Below are 19,886 nucleotides of genomic sequence, written 5' to 3' on the forward strand. Positions count from 1 at the left end.
GTGTGTGTGTGTGTATATACACATCTTTATCTGCTCATTTATGGATGGACATTTGGGCTGCTTCCATAGTTTGGCTGTTATAAATAATGCTGCAATAAATACAGGAGTGCATGTATCTTTTTGAGTTAGTGTTTTTGTATTTTGGGAGTAAATACCCATTTCTGTGATTACTGGATTGTAGGATAGTTCTATTTTTAATTTTTTGAGGAACCTCCATACTGTTTTTCACAGTGGCTGCACCAGTTTGTGTTCCGACCAACAGTGCAAGAGGGTTCCTTTTTTTCCACATCCTCTCTGTTTGTTTCCTGTGTTTTTGATTTTAGCCATTCTGGCAGGGGTGAGGTGATACCTCATTGTGGTTCTGATTTGCATTTTTGCTGCTGATGAGTAATGTTGAGTATCTTTTCATGTGTCTTTTAGCCATCTGGATATCTTCTTTGGAAAAATGTTCATGTCTTTTGCCCATTTTTAAATTGGGTTATTTGTTTCTTGGGTGTTGAGTTGTATCTGCTCTTTATATATTTTGGATACTAACCCTTTATCGGATGTGTCATTTGCAAATCTCTCTCCCATTCAGTAGGTTGCCTTTTAGTTTTGTTGATTGTTTTCTTTGCTGTGCAGAAACATTTTGTTTTGATTTCAACCCAATAGTTTATTTTTGCTTTTACTTCTCTTGCTTCAGGAGACATATCTAGAAAAATATTGCTATCCTGTTGTTAGAGAAATTACTGCCTGTGTTTTTGTCAAAGATTTTTATGGTTTCAGGTCTCACGTTTAGGTCTTTAATCCATTTTGAGTTTATTTTTGTGTATGGTGAAAAATTGGTCCACTTTCATTCTTTTGCATGTAGCTGTCCAGTTTTCCCAACACCATTTGAAAAAGACACTGTCTTTTTCTCATTGTTTATTCATTCCTCCTTTGTCAAAGATTAATTGACCATGTAATTACAGGTTTATTTCTGGGTTTTCTATTCCATTGATCATTGTGTCTATTTTTATGCCGGTACCATACAGTTTTAATTGCTACCACTTTGTAGTATAACTTGAAGTCTGGAGTTAGGAGACCTCCAGTTTTGTTTTAAGATTTTCTTTAGTTATTTGATAGAGAGAGAAGGGGAGAGCACAAGTAGGCAGAGCAGCAGGCAGAGAGAGATGGAGAAGCAGGCTCCCCACTGAGCAGGGAGCCTGATGTGGGGCTTGATCCTGGAACCCCAGGATCCTGACCTGAGCTGAAGGCAGATGCTTAGCCAACTGACCCACCCAGGCACCCCTGTTTTTCTTTTTCAAGATAGCTTTGGCTATTTGAGGTCTTTTATGTGTTTTCCTAGATTTTTATAGCAGGGTATTTAATCATCTATTTTAATTTTTGATATAAATGTTTAAGGCTCTGAATTGAAGACTATGAGTTTTCTTCTGTCATAAATTATATAGTATGTTCATTATCATTTTTTAGAAATTCTGTAATTTCAACTTTTGTTTCATCTTTCTGTCGAGCTGATAGTTTTAAAATTTTTAAGTGGACAGGTGTTGAGATAATAGAAAATATGTATATTGGTCTCTGTCCTGGGTTCCTGGCACATAGGTCCTGAAACTCTTGTGACTTCCCAAGTGATAAGAGCACTAGGGCATCATTTGTTTTAATATTTGGTTTTTGACCCCCCCAGTTCTTGACAGAGTTCCTGAATCCCTTGGAATTTCCTGGGAGATTAACAGTGTGTTTTATTCTGAGGTGAACTTTGGTTGGTAAGCCATGATTAGAAGCAAGGGATTTTGAGCCCTATACCCCATTTTCCAGAGGAGAAAGGGGCTGGAAATGGAGCTAATGATCTATAATGCTTATGTGATAAACCCTCCATAAAAATTCCAGAGGTACGGAATTCAGAGAACCTCCAAGTTGGTAAACAAATGAAGGTGCTGGGAAAGTGAAGGCCTTGGTGAGAGAGTGGAAGCTCCACCCCCACTCCCACAACTTGTCCTGTGTATTTGTATCCTTTATTATATCTTTTTATAATAAACTGATAAACATAACCGTTGCCTTGAGTTTTGTGAGCTGTTCTAACAAATAATTGAATCCAAGGGAAAAGTCAAATCTCTCATTTGTAGACAAGTGCAACAGAAGTTGAGGATAATTTGGGGACCTATTACTTGTGATTGGCATCTAAAGTGGCAGGGCCATCTGTCTTATAGGATTGAACCCTTAACCTGTGGTGTCTGCACTGACTGTGGTTAATATCAGAATTGAATCATGGGACACCCATTCAGTGTTACAGACAATTGCCTAATGGGGCAAAAACCCACATTTCTGGTGTCAAAAGTGTTGTGAGTGTGGTCGTAATGTGAGAGTAAAGGAGAAATACACAGAAATAGTGTGTTTCTCCTAAACAAAAGTCTTTTTTGTATGCCCCTGTGGCTCAGTAGGTTGAGTGTCTGACTGTTGATTTCAGCTCAGGTGTTGATCTCAGGGTTGGTTGAGAGTTCAAGCCCCGCATTGGGCTCAACACTGGGCATGGAGGCTACTTTTGTTTTTTGTTATTAATATTTAGTTTTATTATAATGTGGTTAGAGTGTATTCTTCATAGTGCTTTCTTTATGTGATCAGTATTTATCAATACTCTGGGTATATTTCAGAAGAAAATATATTATCACAGTATAATTTGATATGTATCAATAAGATCTACCTCACTGATTATGTTAATTAGGCTTTCTATATCTGCTTGATCTGGTTCACACTGAGAGTGGCATGTTTCTGCTTTATTAGATTGCTGCTTTCATTATTTGGTACATGGATATTCATTACTGTTTTAGCCTGTTACTGTTTTATCTTTCTTGTGAATGCTTTTTGCATTAAAATGTTTGTCACGTTTAATGCTTTGGTGCTTGAAATCTGCCTTGTCTAATATTAGGATCATGACCTTGTATTGCTTTCTTTTCCTGGTGCACCTTTGCCTACCCCTTTATTTTTAGCTTTTTTGGTTAACTTTGTTTTAGTTGTATTTCTGGTATACAGAATATATCCAGATTTTTTTCTTTCAATAGATGAGTGAAGCCCATTCATATTTATTTATGATTATTATGCATAAGCATTGTATGTATTAGCTTTTATTTTTTGTGTTTGTTCAAACGATGTATCTTCCTTGCTATTTTATTTTAGTAATTGCTTTAGTTAGAAAATGTATTTTTCTTTTATTTATTTTTGTACCTATAACTTTAAAAAAGGATGGTAAACATTCGTTGAGCTTTTATAGTATACAAGGTACTATGCTAAATGTCTTATACAGATTATCTTTTTTTTTTTAAGATTTTATTTATGTATTTGACAGAGAGAGTCACAGTGAGAGCAGGAACACAAGCAGGGGGAGTGGGAGGGAGAAGCAGACTCCCCACCGAGCAGGGAGCCTGATGCAGGACTCGATCCCAGGACCCCAGGATCATGACCTGAGCCGAAGGTAGACACTTAAGCCACTGAGCCACCCAGGCACCCCAGATGATCTCTTTTAATCCTCAAAACTGACCTATGAGGCAGTTACTATTATTTTCCCAATTTTATGAATAAGAAAACTAATGCCCAGAGAGGTTAAGTAACTTGCCCAAAGTAACTCAGCAAGTCGTAAAGCCAGATTTTGATTACAGGGAGTATGACTCCAGAGCTAATGAATTTTTTAAAAACTGTATTTTTGTATATTTGACACCCAGTAAACTACACATATTTTAAGTGTATAATTCTTCCCACTCCTCCCCACCACCATTCTTCCCAGTGCCTGAACAACCACTAATCACAATGTCATTTCTGTGTGTATTTTCTTTCAAAATGTTTGTGGGGTTTGGTTTTTAATCTTTGGTTTTCAGAGTCTTAACATGATTTTCTTTTGATTTATCCTATTTAGAGTAAATTTCTTGAGTTCTTGAATTTCTTGAATTCTGTAAATTTATATCGTCAGTTGAATTTTGGAAGTTTTGGTATTATTCAGACTTTTTTTCTGCCCAGTCTTTCTTCTTCTTCAGTGATTCCAAATCTACTTACATTAAATCATTTAAACTGTTCCGCAGGTCCGTGAAGTTCTGTTCATTTTTGCTTTCCAGTCTTCTTTCTTTGTGTTCTTTATATTGGATAATTTCCATTGAGCTATTTTTAGGTTTATTGACTCTTTTCTCTGTCATCTCTTTTTTACCATTGCCATCCAGTGAATTTTTTTTTTTTAATTTTTTAAAGATTTTATTTATTTGTCAGAGAGAGAGAGCACAGGCAGACAGAATGGCAGGCAGAAGGAGAATCAGGCTCCCTGCTGAGCAAGGAGCCCCATGTGGGACTCGATCCCAAGATGCTGGGATCATGACCCGGGCCGAAGGCAGCTGCTTAATTGACTGAACCACGCAGGCATCCTGTGAATTTATTTTAAATATAGTATTTTTACGTTCTAAAATTTTCATTTAGCTCTTTCTTAGAGTTTCTATTTCTGTCTGTATTTCCTATCTTTTCATTTATTTCAAGTGTGTTTTTCTTTACCTCATGGAGCATAGTTATAGTTCCTTTAAAGTCTTTGTCTACTAATTCATACTTCGGCTTTATTTTGGTGCTGGGGTCTGTCACTTGTTTTCACAGGCATTCAGCTTTGTTGGTTCAGACTCTAAGTTCTGTCTCATCTTCAATCAGCTCTGCTCTGCTTTCATCAGCTCAGCAACTCAATCCTTGATTCTTCAACTCCAGCCTCTGCTACACTTTTGTAGGCCTGCCTCAAACAGGTATAGTTTAGGAGTTAAGCCAAGACTTGTGAGTGTTCATACTTAGATGTGGGGGGTCCCCGTCTCCTGCTCTCCTCCCCTTGAGGTTTTCTCCACACCCTCCAGTCTCCCTGGCTCCTTGGGCCAGGAAGGGAGTTCCATTGTTTTCACCACCTGCATTACTTCTAAACTGAGGCCCATCTTGAGGGCAAAGCCATGAAAGAGAAAGGGAAACTGGAAACTCCCCTTCAGGGTCGACTTCTCCAAGTTTTGACCCCCTGCTAACAATGTACCTGCTTTTGTGTACTTTTCTGGTTCCTTATACAGAGGGGCTCTGTGTGTATGTGTGTGATGTATGTGTTTTGTTGGGAGTTAATAGTTGCAAATGGAAGGATGGGCTATCAGGAAATTACACCTCCGAATTTGTGTGGTTTTATTTTTTCTTCATGCTGATGTGCATAGTTTTTGATGAGTGGGTTGGGAAATTGTAATTTACATATCACCTCTGTTATGTAATTTGTGTGGTTTTATTTTTTCTTCATGCTGATGTGCATATTTTTTGATGAGTGGGTTAGGAAATTATAATTTAAATATTACCTCTGTTATCTTGGTAGTCAGTATTGAGTTCTTTCTCTGAATCCAGCCAAATGCTTTTTACTTTTTTTTTTCCTATATCATCTTCTTGACACACTGTGTTGATTAGGTAAAAGAAATATGTTGCTCTTAGTTTTTAGCAGTTCTGCTATCTGAAATTGAGGCTTGTTTTAAGAACCATTTAATAGTATTTTTTTTTAAGATTTTATTTATTTATTTGAGAGAGAACATGAGAGGGGAGAGGTCAGAGGAAGATGCAGACTCCCCGCCAAGCAGGGACCTGGAGGTGAGACCTGATCTTGAGACTCCAGAATCATGACCTGAGCCGAAGGCACTTGCTTAACCAACTGAGCCACCCAGGCGCCCCCATTTAATAGTAATTTTAAATAAAGACCTTATATTATAGAATCATCTTATATTCCTTCTGTTAATCTGTAATGTATGTAGGCCAGAAAAACCTAAGAGGATAATACGACAATAAATACTAGCAAAAAGCACTCATAGCCACTATGAATTTTAAAGGGGAAAACTGCAATAAATAACCTCTCCATATAAGCAACGTCAATGAAATACATCAAATTTTAAATGAGTGTTATGGGGTAAGTAGATTGACAAAAGGAATCTTTTTTATAGTCTATTTCATTTCCAAATTTTGTTTTTGTTTTCCCTAAAGATTTCATTTATTCAACAAAGAGAGAATGCGTGCTCAAGAGTGTGCAAACATTGGGGTGCCTGGGTGGCTCAGTGGGTTAAGCCTCTGCCTTCGGCTCAGGTCATGATCTCAGGGTCCTGGGATCAAGCCCCGCATCGGGCTCTCTGCTCAGCAGGGAGCCTGCTTCCCCCACCCTCTCTGCCCACCTCTCTGCCTACTTGTGATCTCTGTCAAATAAATAAATAAAATCTTTAAAAAAATTGTTTTTAAAAAATTTGTCTAGATAAAGGACACAAAGAGGTTCAGTCCTGAAATACCCACATTATTTTGATCGTATGTATTTTTATGTAATCAAGATTGTCATCAGATTTAAATGTTAATTTTTTTATTCATGTTTAAATGCAGTTGAAAACACTATTTTAGTTCTGCCCTTAAAAAAAAAAAGACAAAAACAAAAACTCTGGACTGTTCATTAATGACCCATAACCTAATGTGTGGATGGTGACATTCAAACTTCAATGCTTCGTGATGTTTAACTTACAATTTTTCCCATTTAGATGGTCTTCTGATTGTTGGCGTTCACTCGGCTAAGTTTCCAAATGAAAAAGTCCTGGATAACATTAAGAGCGCTGTTCTTCGATACAACATCACCCATCCTGTGGTTAATGATGCAGATGCCAGTCTTTGGCAAGAACTAGAAGTTTCCTGCTGGCCAACTCTGGTCATACTTGGACCCCGTGGAAATATGTTATTTTCTTTGATTGGAGAGGGACACAAAGATAAACTATTTTTATATACTTCCATGGCGTTAAAGTATTACAAAGACAGGGGACAGATCCGAGATAATAAAATTGAAGTAAAACTCTATAAAGATTCTTTGCCACCTTCACCATTGCTGTTTCCTGGCAAAGTAACAGTAGACCATGTTTCTAATAGATTGGTAATAGCAGATACTGGACATCATAGAATTTTGGTCGTCTGGAAGAATGGAGAAATTCAGTACAGCATTGGAGGTAAAGTTTGCTTCTAGTTATGATACATAATATATTTTACAGTGAAAAAGCTCAAGGAAATGTATTAAAATTGAAATTTATCACGCTGGTTTTAGATCTAAAACAGGCTTATACTGACATCTACATAGTTAATAAAACCTGTTAAGCACATTCTTATTAATCCGGCTTACTCAAGTTGAATTGACATCTAGTAACATAACAGTCAAAAGTAATTCATCTCTTTGCAATCCTGCTTTGGTAACATATGCAGCATTAATACATAGAGTAGGGGTTATCTGCATTACCAATGCAAATAAACTAGTCTTATTCCTAAGCCTGGTGCTATTCTTAGGATGCCTAGATATTATTCCCCTAGCTCTTGAATTTTTCACATTTCTTCTTTTTTGTTTTTGTTTTGTTAGAGTGTATGTTAGTGTTTATGTTTCTTTTGTTTCAGCAACTTGATGTTTGAGTTGATGACAGGCAGTTACGAGAATTGTTGCTTAAAAATTATGTTTTGGTAGGTTCATTTAAGTGGTTAAAAGGTTTTTAATTGTATAATTTTAAGAATGGTATAAATAAATATTTTCCTTTGTTAAACAGAAAAACCAGCAGTAAGCTACCTTTCCCAAACCTGTTTTTAGGAATAATAGTAACTTGTGATAAATTGAAAGTTATCTACAATAATTTTTAAAATTCTGTGGTCAGATACAATTAGAAATATTGGTTAGGTGTTTAAGAGACATTTATTGGTGTTGGTGTCCCTCTACTCCTCAGTCTTTTACTTTGCTTATGTACCTCATGACTATTCAAAAGAGGTTATACCATACAATATTTTCCAATCTAAAGGGACCATGATACTCTCCCTTTTTCCCACAGGAAATTCCCATTAACAACAATAATAGTATTATTAATAATAGTAATAATAGCAAACATATATATGCCTGGCATTATTCTAAGCACTTTACCTGTATTAATTTAGTCCTCACAGTGCTATAAGTTAGGTATATTATTACTCCATTTTACAGAAGAGAAATTGAGATATAAAGAACTTGCTTAGATCATTAGCTAGGAAGAAGTTGAGCTTAAACTAAGTCACGTGGGCTCTTGAGTTCATGTTCCTGGCCACTACGTTATACTACTTCTCTTACTAACATCTAGGACAGCAGAGTTCTGCAAGGCATAGTTTGGGAGTGCTGACTTACAGGCTCTGTATGGCTTATTGTCTGGTCACAGAAATAACACTTACATGTTTTTATGTTGTGTACTCTCCATCCTTGAAACTCTGCATGTATTAGAGAAGTTGAGAAGTAGGCCATTAGAACCATTAGAACCAGAACCACTCTTTGTCTCTCCAAGCATTTATAGGATATTACAGAACTTTGTGGCAAAGTGAAATAGTACATATGCAGGTTTCTTAACCTGGGGTACATAGACTATTAAGAAATGCTTGAATGGCCCTCAGGATCTAGGAACCCCTTGAAATTGTTTGTGACATCTTATGGGCATATATAGTTTTCTAAGAAAAAGGTTCATAATTTTCTGTGTATTGCCAAAGGAGTATATCTTCCAAATTTGTTAAAAAATCATTCATCTAGATGTGAAAAGATTAAAATTATTTTTAATTCTTTCTAGTCCAGGTAGTAGATAATTAAAATAGTTTAAAAAATATATTTTCTGATGTATGCTACTATAGTAACCATTATCCAGTAAGCCCTGTCACTAGCAAAACTTAATCTTGAGAAAAATATATCTTGAGAAATAGTTTTTAGGTGAAAGTATCATGCTATTTATATTAAAATCCCAGCTTTAAATACAAATTTTATTTATTTATTTTGGTTTGATTTATATATGTTATAAGATGATTACCATAATAGGTTCAGCTAACATCCGTCTTCCCCTATAGATACAATAAAAAGAAAATAAAGGAAAGAAAAATATTTGGGGGAGGGGGGTTGAGATAACTTTTTAAGTGAAAAAAATTGTCTTGTGGCAATCTTGTCTTTTAGGACCCAACCCTGGAAGAAAAGATGGAGTATTTTCAGAGTCAACTTTTAATTCACCGCAGGGTGTAGCCATAAGGAATAATATCATATATGTGGCAGATACTGAAAACCACCTTATAAGAAAGGTAATTTTCAATTTTAAGGAAAGTTTTAATCTTCTACTCAGAAAAAAAATGGCATTTACGTGCTACATTAAATATTTGGAATGGAACTCTTTTCAGAGGTAACTGCTTCTGTTTTATTCTTAGGTAGCTTGTTTTTCTGTGTGTCAGCCTGTAGTTGTCACAGAAGACAAACCTGTCGATCAGGTTTTTTTTTTAATCCGTTTTTTCAAAGTGCCTCATCACCCCAAAACTCCTCATTTTGCGATATTTTCCTAACCACTGTTTACAGAGTGATGCTATGTCCTTTTTTCAGTTAAATTTTCTCAAACCTAGAAAAAAAAATCATACCATTCCCACCTCCCTTCAGCTCTAGTGCTTTGCCTGGAAATAATTATCAGTTAGTCTTAAAATTTGTTTTACCTCATTTTTTAAAATTATTTTTAAAAGATTTTATTTATTTGGGGGCAAGAGATAGACAAACAGTGACAGAGCACGAGCAGGGAGAGGAGGCAGAAGGAAAGGGAGAAACAGACTTCCCTGCTGAGCAGAGAGCCCGATGCGGAACTCTGTACCAGGATCCTGGTACAGAGATCATGACCTGAGCCAAAGGCAGATGCTTAGCCGATTGAGCCACCCAGGCACCCCTCATTTTACCTCATTATAAAAGTTATATAGGATTTTTATGTACTAGACATGAATTAATACATAAAGGCAAAAAAGGCTGTACCATCTATTCTGGGTCCCTAGAGATAACTAATCATTGTTAAAATATTTGTCTTTTCAGTAATTTTCTACTCCTGTACAAATAAATTTATATTTAAAAGGCTGTCTCTAGAGAATCCTTTTTTAAACAAATGAAATCATACTGGACATAATCTCCTGCAGGTCTTTCAAATTTGTTTTCCATACTAGTCACGTGAGTGATACGACTGCATAGTATCCCACTGTAGAAGTACTCAGTTATTTTAAACATTTCATATTAATGAATATTTTGGCTATAATGCATTGGCCTTTAAGTTGCTGTCTATTTAGAAAGTGATTAAGTTCATCTAACCCATCCTGCCAAAACACATTGTTTCAGGTACTTCCTTGCTTTTCTCTTTTTTCTCTGTATTGATATTTGTGCCATTTGGCAATATTATCATGTAATATAATAGGAAAAAACATGTATAGAACTTGTATACCACTTTAAGGTAAATTTCCATGAGGTCACAAAATTTATTTTTACTGCTGAAATCTTAAGCACCTGGGACAGAGGCTGGCCCATTATAGGTGTTCAATAGATATTTGTTGAATGAATTTTTGAGCAAATAACCTATTTAGTGAAATAGTTTCTGAAGTGTGTATTCCTTTTAATTTGAAAACATCTGAGGCAAGGATTTTGTGGATTTGTTAATTAAAGCAGATTTATTCTTTATAAGTCTTGGAGACTTTGTTCTTAGAGACTTTAATATGTTAATATATTGTGAATACGTTAGTGGGGGGATATATATGTGCAATATTTCTGAATTTATTTGACAGAAGAGTCTTTTTTAGGCAGACCCTTTTGTAGGATTAATGATTTTATGGTATGTCACCATTTCCTGCTTTGGGAAAAAGTGCCTTTCTGTTGTTACCAAATCCTTAAAGGTCACTGTTTGTTTATCATTGTCTTTTCAGGGTTGTATTCATGCTTCTATAATTCAGCATGGTGTCTTGGATATCTAACAAGGTGTTAAAATAGATATTTAGCCCACAATATTCAGAGTGTACTTTTTATAATTCTGTGGGTTTTTTCTTGCTTTAGAATGTAATGGGTTTTAGAGTATTCGCTGCATTTCAAATACATTTTAAGTAGCATAATCACAAAAATTTAGACTACATGAACTTATTTTTAAATTATATGACTTAGTTTAATGTCTGCAAAATAAAGTGAGATGGAATTATTATTTCTTCTCTTTTTAAATATATAAAAATACGGACTGCAGTTTACTTTTGTTTAAGGCCGCATTTGCAGAAGATTGATCATATACGTTCATATTTCACAAATATCACTGTTTCTTTTTTTTTTTTTTAAAGATTTTATTTATTTATTTGACAGACAGAGATCACATGTAGGCAGAGAGGCAGGCAGAGAGAGAGAGAGGAGGAAGCAGGCTCTCCACTGAGCAGAGAGCCCGATGCGGGGCTCGATCCCAGGACCCTGAGATCATGACCTGAGCCGAAGGCAGAGGCTTTAACCCACTGAGCCACCCAGGTGCCCCAAATATCACTGTTTCATGCAGACCTGACTTTTGTTTAGAATAATTTCTTTAGTAATTTATAAATTCCTTTTTAGCCCCACTCTTGCTGTTCCCCTACATAAACAGACCTGTAGCCAGTCATTCTGGCATGTTTAATTCACATCTTTCTATTTGTATATGACCTTGTAAGATGTAATGTTTGCGTGTGTTTTTCTAACAACTTTATTGTGATGTATTTTATATAGCACTCATTTCAGGTATACAATCCAAGAATTTTTAGGAAATGTACATAAGTTGTACAGCCATAACTGTAAGTTGGTTTTAGAACATTTTCAGTCCCCCATAAGAACCCTCATGCCCAAGGGGCCCCTGGGTGGCTCAGTGGGTTAAAGCCTCTGCTTTCGGCTCAGGTCATGATCCCAGGGTCCTGGGATCGAGCCCCGCATTGGGCTCTCTGCTCAGCAAGGAGCCTGCTTTCCTTCCTCTCTCTCTGCCTGCCTCTCTGCCTACCTGTGATCTCTGTCAAATAAATTAAAAAAAATAAAATAAAAATAAAAAAATAAAAAGAACCCTCATGCCCAATTACAGTTAATCCCTGTTTTTAGGCCTAGTCCTAATCTATTTACTGTCTATAAATTTGCCTCTTTTGAACATATCATAGAAATAGAATCATATAATATATGGCCTTTTGTGTCATCTTTTATTCTGAACAATGTTTTTGAAGTTCATCTGTGATGTAGCTTATCAGCAGTTTATTCTTTTGTATTGCTGAATAGCATTCCATTGTATAGCTATACCGTATTTTTTCCACCAGTTGATGGACATTTAGTGTGTTTCCAGTTTTTGGTTGTTATGAATTCATGTATAAGTTTTATGTAAACACATATTTTCATTTCTCCTGGGTAGATACCTAAGTAAAGGAATTGTTGAATTATATGTTTTATATTTTATGTTTAACTTCTTAAGAAACTGCTGAACTTTTCCACAGTGGTGGTACCATTTTACATTTCTACCTGCAATATTTGTGGGTTCCATTTTTTCCATATCTTCACCATTATTTGTTATTTTCCATTTTTTAAGTTCTAGCCCTCTTACTAGGTATGATTTGGCCTCTGTGGTTTTGTTAATAATTTCCCTAATGAGTAAAGAAGTCTGTTCCCATCCTTATGGAGCTCTTGTATGTCTTCTTTTGAGAAGTGTCTGTCTGGATTCTTTACCTGTTTTTTAACCTGGTTGCATTTCTTCTAAGTGACTTGTAAGAGTTCTCTGTATATTCTAGATACAAATCCCTATGGGATATGTGATTTTTCAGACACTTTCTCACAATCCACATTGGTGGGTTGTTTTTTTCACTTTCTTAATCATATCTTTTGATGTTAAGAGTTTTAAATTTTGATGATTCCCAATTTTTTTCTTTCATTGCTTATGCTTTTGGTATCCTATGTAAGATTACATTGCCAAATGCAAGATCATGAAGATTTACTCCTGTGTTTTCGTCTGAGAGTTTGATAGTTATGGCCCCTTGAGTTCAGTCTTTGCTCCATTTTGAATTTGTTTTTTTTATATGATGTGAGGTAGGGGTCCAACTTAATTCTTTTGAATGTGGATATCCAGTTATCCCAGAATCGTGTATTAAAGAGACTTTTATCTCCATTTTCCCCACAAAACATATAATTTTGTGAAATTTTTTTTATCCATTGAGTAGTCATGGCAACCTTTAGAAAATAATTACTCATACCTGCATGGGTTTATTTCTGGACTTTCAAGTCTATTCCACTGACATATATATCAGTTCTTATGCCTGTATCACAGTAACTTTTAATAAGTTTTTAAATCAGGAAGTAGGAGTCCTCCCATTTTCTTCTTTTTCAGCATCGTTGTGACTGTTCTGAGCCCCTTTCAATTCCATGTGAATTTTAGGATTAGCCTATCCATTCCTGTAAAGTTCTGTTTGTTTCTCATATAAATAATTATATTGTCTGGAAAAACAAATGGGAGTTTTATCTTTTCTTATTTTTATACATCTTATTGTTGGCAAAAACCTCAAATGCCTTTAAACATTGGCAGTAATAGTATATGTCTTGTCATGCTCATAATCTTAAAGGGAGTAAATTTTCTCCAGAAGTTTAATATTTTTTTATAACTTTGGGAAATAAAATTATTCATGAGGCTAAACTTTCTATTCCTGGTTACTAAGAATTATTTTATAATTTTGTGAAATGCATTTTCTACATTTATTGAAATAATTTTTTGCCCTTGATGTCTTGATATAATGAGTTAATAGATTTTTGATGTTCAGTCACCTTTTTATTCTTGTGATAAATCTTGCCTAATCATGATTTTTTTTTAAAAGTCAAGTTGGATTTGATTATCCCAAATTAAATATTTTAAAAATTCATGTTCATAAATTAAATGGCTCTATATTTTCTTATACTGTTCTCACCTGATTTTGAAATCAAGGTCACACCAGCTTCATCAAATGAGCTAATTAATTTTTGCTCTTTTTCTTTTTTTTTTTAATAATTTGTCTAACATTAGAATTAATAGTTTTTGAATATTCATTAAAACTCCTCTTAACATCACCTGGACCTGTGGCTTTTGCAAGAGGAATTATTATAACAAGTCTTTGGTACATCTCTCTCTTTTTAAAATTGTATTTATTTATTTGAGATAGAATGAGAGTGAGAGAGAGAGAGAGCACAAGCACAAGGAGCAGCACACAGAGGGAGAGGCAAACTCCCTGCTGAGCAGGGAGCCCAATGTGGGCTTGATCCCAGGACTCCAGGATCATGACCTGAGCTGAAGGCAGACACTTAACCTACTGAGCCACTCAGGTGCCCCAAGTCTTAAATACATTTCTTAAGTCAAGATGTATTTCAAGGACCCATCCCTAGATGCCTATTGTATTTTTGCAGATTAGGTTCAGTAAAAATATAAATAAGGTTACATTGATGAATATTCTTTACATTTTCAGGAGATTAAAGAATGGCCACTAAAAATAATGCAGGAGGATACTGCTTAACTAATTCAATGTAATTTACCATAGTAACAGAATAAAAGATAATAACCATACGATTGCTTTGCTAGATTAGCTATTAAATGTTTTTAAATGTTTTTCTATTTATGATAAAATTAGTAAACATGAAATGAACATCTTCAGTATGATAAAGGGCATCTACAAGAATCTTAGAGCTATGCTTAATGCAAATTATTGAATGCCTTTCCTCCAAGATTGGTAACAAGGCAAGGATCCCCATTCTCACCACACCTGTTAAAAATTATACTGGAAGTACTAGCCATTGTAATAAGGCAAGAAAGAGAAAAGGCATACAGGCTGAAAAAGAAGAACTGTCTTTATTTGGTAATTGCTTATCAGCTACGTAGAAAATTCTAAGAAATCTATGAGAAAAACTGCTTGAATAAGTCAATTTAGGAAGGTTGCTGATCAGTATAAAAAGATCAACAGTATTTTTATATACTAGTAATAGGTTAGAATTTTATAATTTTATTTACAGTAACAGAAAATACAGAGAATAAGTTAACAAAATACAGGAATTTTAAAATTTTATAGTAATAAAACACAAAATAAATTTAACATTGCTGAGAAAAATTAATCCAATGATTGGATTGGAAGGCTCAAGATTAAGATATCTAGTCTCTCCAAATTGACCTGTAGATTTAATGCAATCTGAAATAAAAATTCCATCAGGCTTTTTTGTTTTCTTTTGTTTTAAAGATAATGACAAGTGGATTCCAATATTTTTACATGGAGGTTTGAAAACAAAGGATTTATTGTATCTATAACAATCTTGGGAAAATAAAGTTAAAAGATACACCATGTGATTTAAAGACTTAGTGTAATATTATACTAAGTCAAGACAGTGTGATACTTTTATAAGGATAGATGTGTATTTCAATAAAAAAGAATGGCATTTCTAGAAGTAACCTCATATTTTTCAAAAAGCATCAAAGTAATAAGGGAGAAAGGAAAGTCATTTCTACCTATTGTGCTTGAACAACTAGATACTCATTTGGGGGGAAAAAAAGACACATGACCCCTATCTCACACATCATATTACAAACATCTATTCAGTATGCATCACAGACCTAAATGTAAATGTTAAAGCCATGAAGTTTTTAGAAGAAAACATGAGAATCTTTGTGACTTGCAGATAGGCAAGGTTTCTCAAAGACAGAACACATACAGTCATAAAAAAGATAAATTTGAATTTATCAAAATTTAAAACTTACCAAAATTCACTGTTAAGACAATGAAGACAAGCTACAGGCTGTCAGAAATTAGTCACAAAAATTTACAAAATGTATCCGAAGGGACTAAGATCCATGAAATATAAAGTTTCCTACAGATAAAAAATGGGCAAGGATTTGAACAGACCTCTTTAAAAAGATGTAAGAATGACCACAAACCCATAAAGTAATGAACATCATGGGTTAAAAAGGAAACGCAAAGTGAAACCATAATGAAATACATCCACTATAATGGTTAAAATTAAAAAGACTGACAAAAAAAGAAAGAAAGAAAGAACGACTAAGCCATAGGTTTGCAAGGCAAGGATGTGGAGTAATTGGAACTTATATACATTGGAGGGAATACAGAAATGTATTTATCATTTATAGACCACTCCTCAGGCAGTTTGTTTTTTTTTTTTAATTTTTTGGTTTTTTTTAAAGATTTTATTTATTTATTTGACAGATCACAAGTAGGCAGAGAGGCAGTCAGAGAGAGAGAGAGAGGAGGAAGCAGGCTTCCTGCTGAGCAGAGAGCCCCATGTGGGGCTCGATCACAGGACCCTGGGATCATGACCTGAGCTGAAGGCAGAGGCTTTAACCCACTGAGCCACCCAGGCGCCCCCCCCCCTTTTTTTTTAATCAAACTAATCCTGTAACACGGCAGTGACCGTCCTGGATATGTACAAAAGAGAAGTTAAAAGATACCTTCACCAAAAGACTTAAACAAGAATATTGAGAGCAGCTCTATTGAAGGATAGTCCAGGTATCCATCAGTAGGAAAATAAGTAAATAAGCTGTGGTATATTCCTATCATGGAATACTGTTCAGCAGTAAAAAGGAACAAACTACATATATACGAATAAATCTCAAAAACCTGCTAAGTGAAAGACGCCTCCTACACAAGAGTCCGTACTGTTTGATTCTGTTTATCTCAAGTCCTGGAAGAGCTACAGCTGACTGACCTATGATGGAAAAACAGTACTATTTGCCTTTGGGGGTAGGAGAGTTTGGAAGGAGGCTTGCAGGGACTTACTGGAGTGAAGATAACATTCAGTATCTTTATGTAAGTTGAGGCTACGATGCATTTATGAGAATTCATTGAATGGTACACTTAAGATATGTGCATTTCCTTGTAAGTCTCGGCTCCAAAAAAAAGGGAACCGAAAAAATACAGAATTCTTGTTAATTATAAGCCTGTTGAGATATTTAGGGCCAGTGTACTGATGTTTATGGTGTACTTTGAAATGCATCTTAAAGTGTACATGGATAGATAGCTCAGTAAGATACGTGAAAAGCAAGTAAATGAAATGTTGATAGGAGGTAGTGGGTATATGGATCTTTGCTGCAAAATTCTTTTGACTTTTGTGTTTGATAATTTTCATGGTAAATGTGGGTGGAAGGATTTTAGGAGATTAAACCGAAGTGCCTTTTTACAGTAGACTTCATTTTTCCAGTTTATAAAGTGGAGGCCATGTAATGTAATAGAGCTAGAACTAACTGGGTTTAAATCCCAGATCTTTGTCTTGCCTTTATGATCTGTGCATCAGTTTCCTTAATATTAATCAAAATCACAGTCCTACCTGGGGATTAAAATTCATTATATGTTTATAAAAAATAAAAAAAATTAAAATCCCAGTCATAGGTTATTGTGAGGGTGGATGGATGGATGATTCTTGGATCAGTGCCTAGCACATATTAAAATCTATATTTGTCAATTACTAGTCAAGCATAATTGAAATACATATGTTTACTTTTAAGAAACATGCATCTTTCTAGATTTTGCTTTGAAATTTCAAATTTCACTTTCTTCAACACCTTTTATAGTTAAGATGACATCAACACCAATCCTTGTAGAGTACAATGATGAGGAAAGCGGGGAGTGGATGGGTGGGGAAATGAAAAGGACTGTGTTTTGTGCATTTGAATAACAAGCTTCCCCTATTCTTGATTAGTCCTTTTTTAGCTTTTTATTTTTTAGGAGTATTTGTGTTGCAAAAACTTTCTATATGTTCTATTGGAAATCTTCGTGTACCAAAAGGAAAAAAAAAAAACAAAGGTGACATACATTGCGTAAAATATGTTAATTTTTATAGATTGATCTAGAAGCTGAGATGGTGAGCACTGTAGCTGGCATTGGAATTCAAGGTACAGATAAAGAAGGCGGAGCTCAAGGAGAAGAACAGCCCATTAGTTCCCCTTGGGATGTAGTTTTTGGAACTTCAGGTATGTAAACTTTTAATACTAAATATAAGTAAACTTTGCTTAACAAATGTAAGATTCTTAAAATATTCTGGGGACATTTATTTGGATTAATTCTAATTGCTACTTGTATTATACTTTTATTGCCTATGGTGGGATTTATTGTGTAAAAATAAAGCCAGCAGTAATAAATATAACTTATAGTATACATTGTTACATATAACATTATGTATTATATTTTTTTTGTTTTCCCTTGAAATAGCATTTATTTATTTTAATTTTATTTTTTATAAACATATATTTTTATCCCCAGGGGTACAGGTCTGTGAATCACCAGGTTTACACACTTCACAGCACTCACCATAGCACATACCCTCCCCAATATCCATAACCCCACCCCCCCTCTCCCAACCCCCCTCCCCCCATCAACCCTCAGTTTGTTTTGTGAGATTGAGAGTCACTTATGGTTTGTCTCCCTCCCAATCCCATCTTGTTTCATTTACTCTTCTCCTACCCCCTTAACCCCCCATGTTGCATCTCCTCTCCCTCATATCAGGGAGATCATATGATAGTTGTCTTTCTCCAATTGACTTATTTCGCTAAACATACCCTCTAGTTCCATCCACGTCATCGCAAATGGCAAGATTTCATTTCTTTTGTTGGCTGCATAGTATTCCATTGTGTATATATACCACCTCTTCTTTATCCATTCGTCTGTTGATGGACATCTAGGTTCTTTCCATAGTTTGGCTATTGTAGACATTGCTGCTATAAACATTCGGGTGCACGTGCCCCTTCGGATCACTACGTTTGTATCTTTAGGGTAAATACCCAGCAGTGCAATTGCTGGGTCATAGGGTAGTTCTATTTTCAACATTTTGAGGAACCTCCATGCTGTTTTCCAGAGTGGTTGCACCAGCTTGCATTCCCACCAACAGTGTAGGAGGGTTCCCCTTTCTCCGCATCCTCGCCAGCATCTGTCATTTCCTGACTTGTTAATTTTAGCCATTCTGACTGGTGTGAGGTGATATCTCATTGTGGTTTTGATTTGTATTTCCCTGATGCCGAGTGATATGGAGCACTTTTTCATGTGTCTATTGGCCATCTGAATGTTTTCTTTGCAGAAATGTCTGTTCATGTCTTCTGCCCATTTCTTGATTGGATTATTTGTTCTTTGGGTGTTGAGTTTGCTAAGTTCTTTATAGATTTTGGACACTAGCCCTTTATCTGATATGTCATTTGCAAATATCTTCTCCCATTCTGTCAGTTGTCTTTTGGTTTTGTTAACTGTTTCCTTTGCTGTGCAAAAGCTTTTGATCTTGATAAAATCCCAATAGTTCATTTTTGCCCTTGCTTCCATTGCCTTTGGCGATGTTCCTAGGAAGATGTTGCTGCAGCTGAGGTCGAAGAGGTTGCTGCCTGTGTTCTCTTCAAGGATTTTTTTTTTTTTTAAGATTTTATTTATTTATTTGACAGAGAGATCACAAGTAGACAGAGAGGCAGGCAGAGAGAGAGAGAGAGGGAAGCAGGCTCCCTGCCGAGCAGAGAGCCCGATGCGGGACTCGATCCCAGGACCCTGAGATCATGACCTGAGCCGAAGGCAGCGGCTTAACCCACTGAGCCACCCAGGCACCCCTCTCTTCAAGGATTTTGATGGATTCCTTTCTCACATTGAGGTCCTTCATCCATTTTGAGTCTATTTTCGTGTGTGGTGTAAGGAAATGATCCAATTTCATTTTTCTGCATGTGGCTGTCCAATTTCCCCAACACCATTTATTGAAGAGGCTGTCTTTTTTCCACTGGACATTCTTTCCTGCTTTGTCGAAGATGAGTTGACCATAGAGTTGAGGGTCTATTTCTGGGCTCTCTATTCTGTTCCATTGATCTATGTGTCTGTTTTTGTGCCAGTACCATGCTGTCTTGATGATGACAGCTTTGTAATAGAGCTTGAAGTCCAGAATTGTGATGCCACCAACTTTGGCTTTCTTTTTCAATATTCCTTTGGCTATTCAAGGTCTTTTCTGGTTCCATATAAATTTTAGGATTATTTGTTCCATTTCTTTGAAAAAAATGGATGGTACTTTGATAGGAATTGCTTTAAATGTGTAGATTGCTTTAGGCAGCATAGACATTTTCACAATATTTATT

At 35.5% G+C, this 19,886-nt stretch overlaps 1 protein-coding gene across 1 annotated transcript in view; it reads left to right on the plus strand.

Moving 5' to 3' along the window:
* The window catches only part of NHLRC2 (NHL repeat containing 2), a 65,306-nt gene that overhangs the window by 15,421 nt on the left and 29,999 nt on the right, over positions 1–19,886 (plus strand). Inside the window, exons 3-5 of the mRNA XM_047701471.1 lie at positions 6,522–6,977; positions 8,966–9,087; positions 17,633–17,762. Of these exons, the coding sequence (XP_047557427.1) occupies positions 6,522–6,977; positions 8,966–9,087; positions 17,633–17,762 (708 nt within the window). The remainder of the gene's footprint in view (positions 1–6,521; positions 6,978–8,965; positions 9,088–17,632; positions 17,763–19,886) is intronic.

The sequence above is a fragment of the Lutra lutra genome, chromosome 14, assembly GCF_902655055.1.
Source record: "Lutra lutra chromosome 14, mLutLut1.2, whole genome shotgun sequence".
Classification (NCBI taxonomy): domain Eukaryota; kingdom Metazoa; phylum Chordata; class Mammalia; order Carnivora; family Mustelidae; genus Lutra; species Lutra lutra.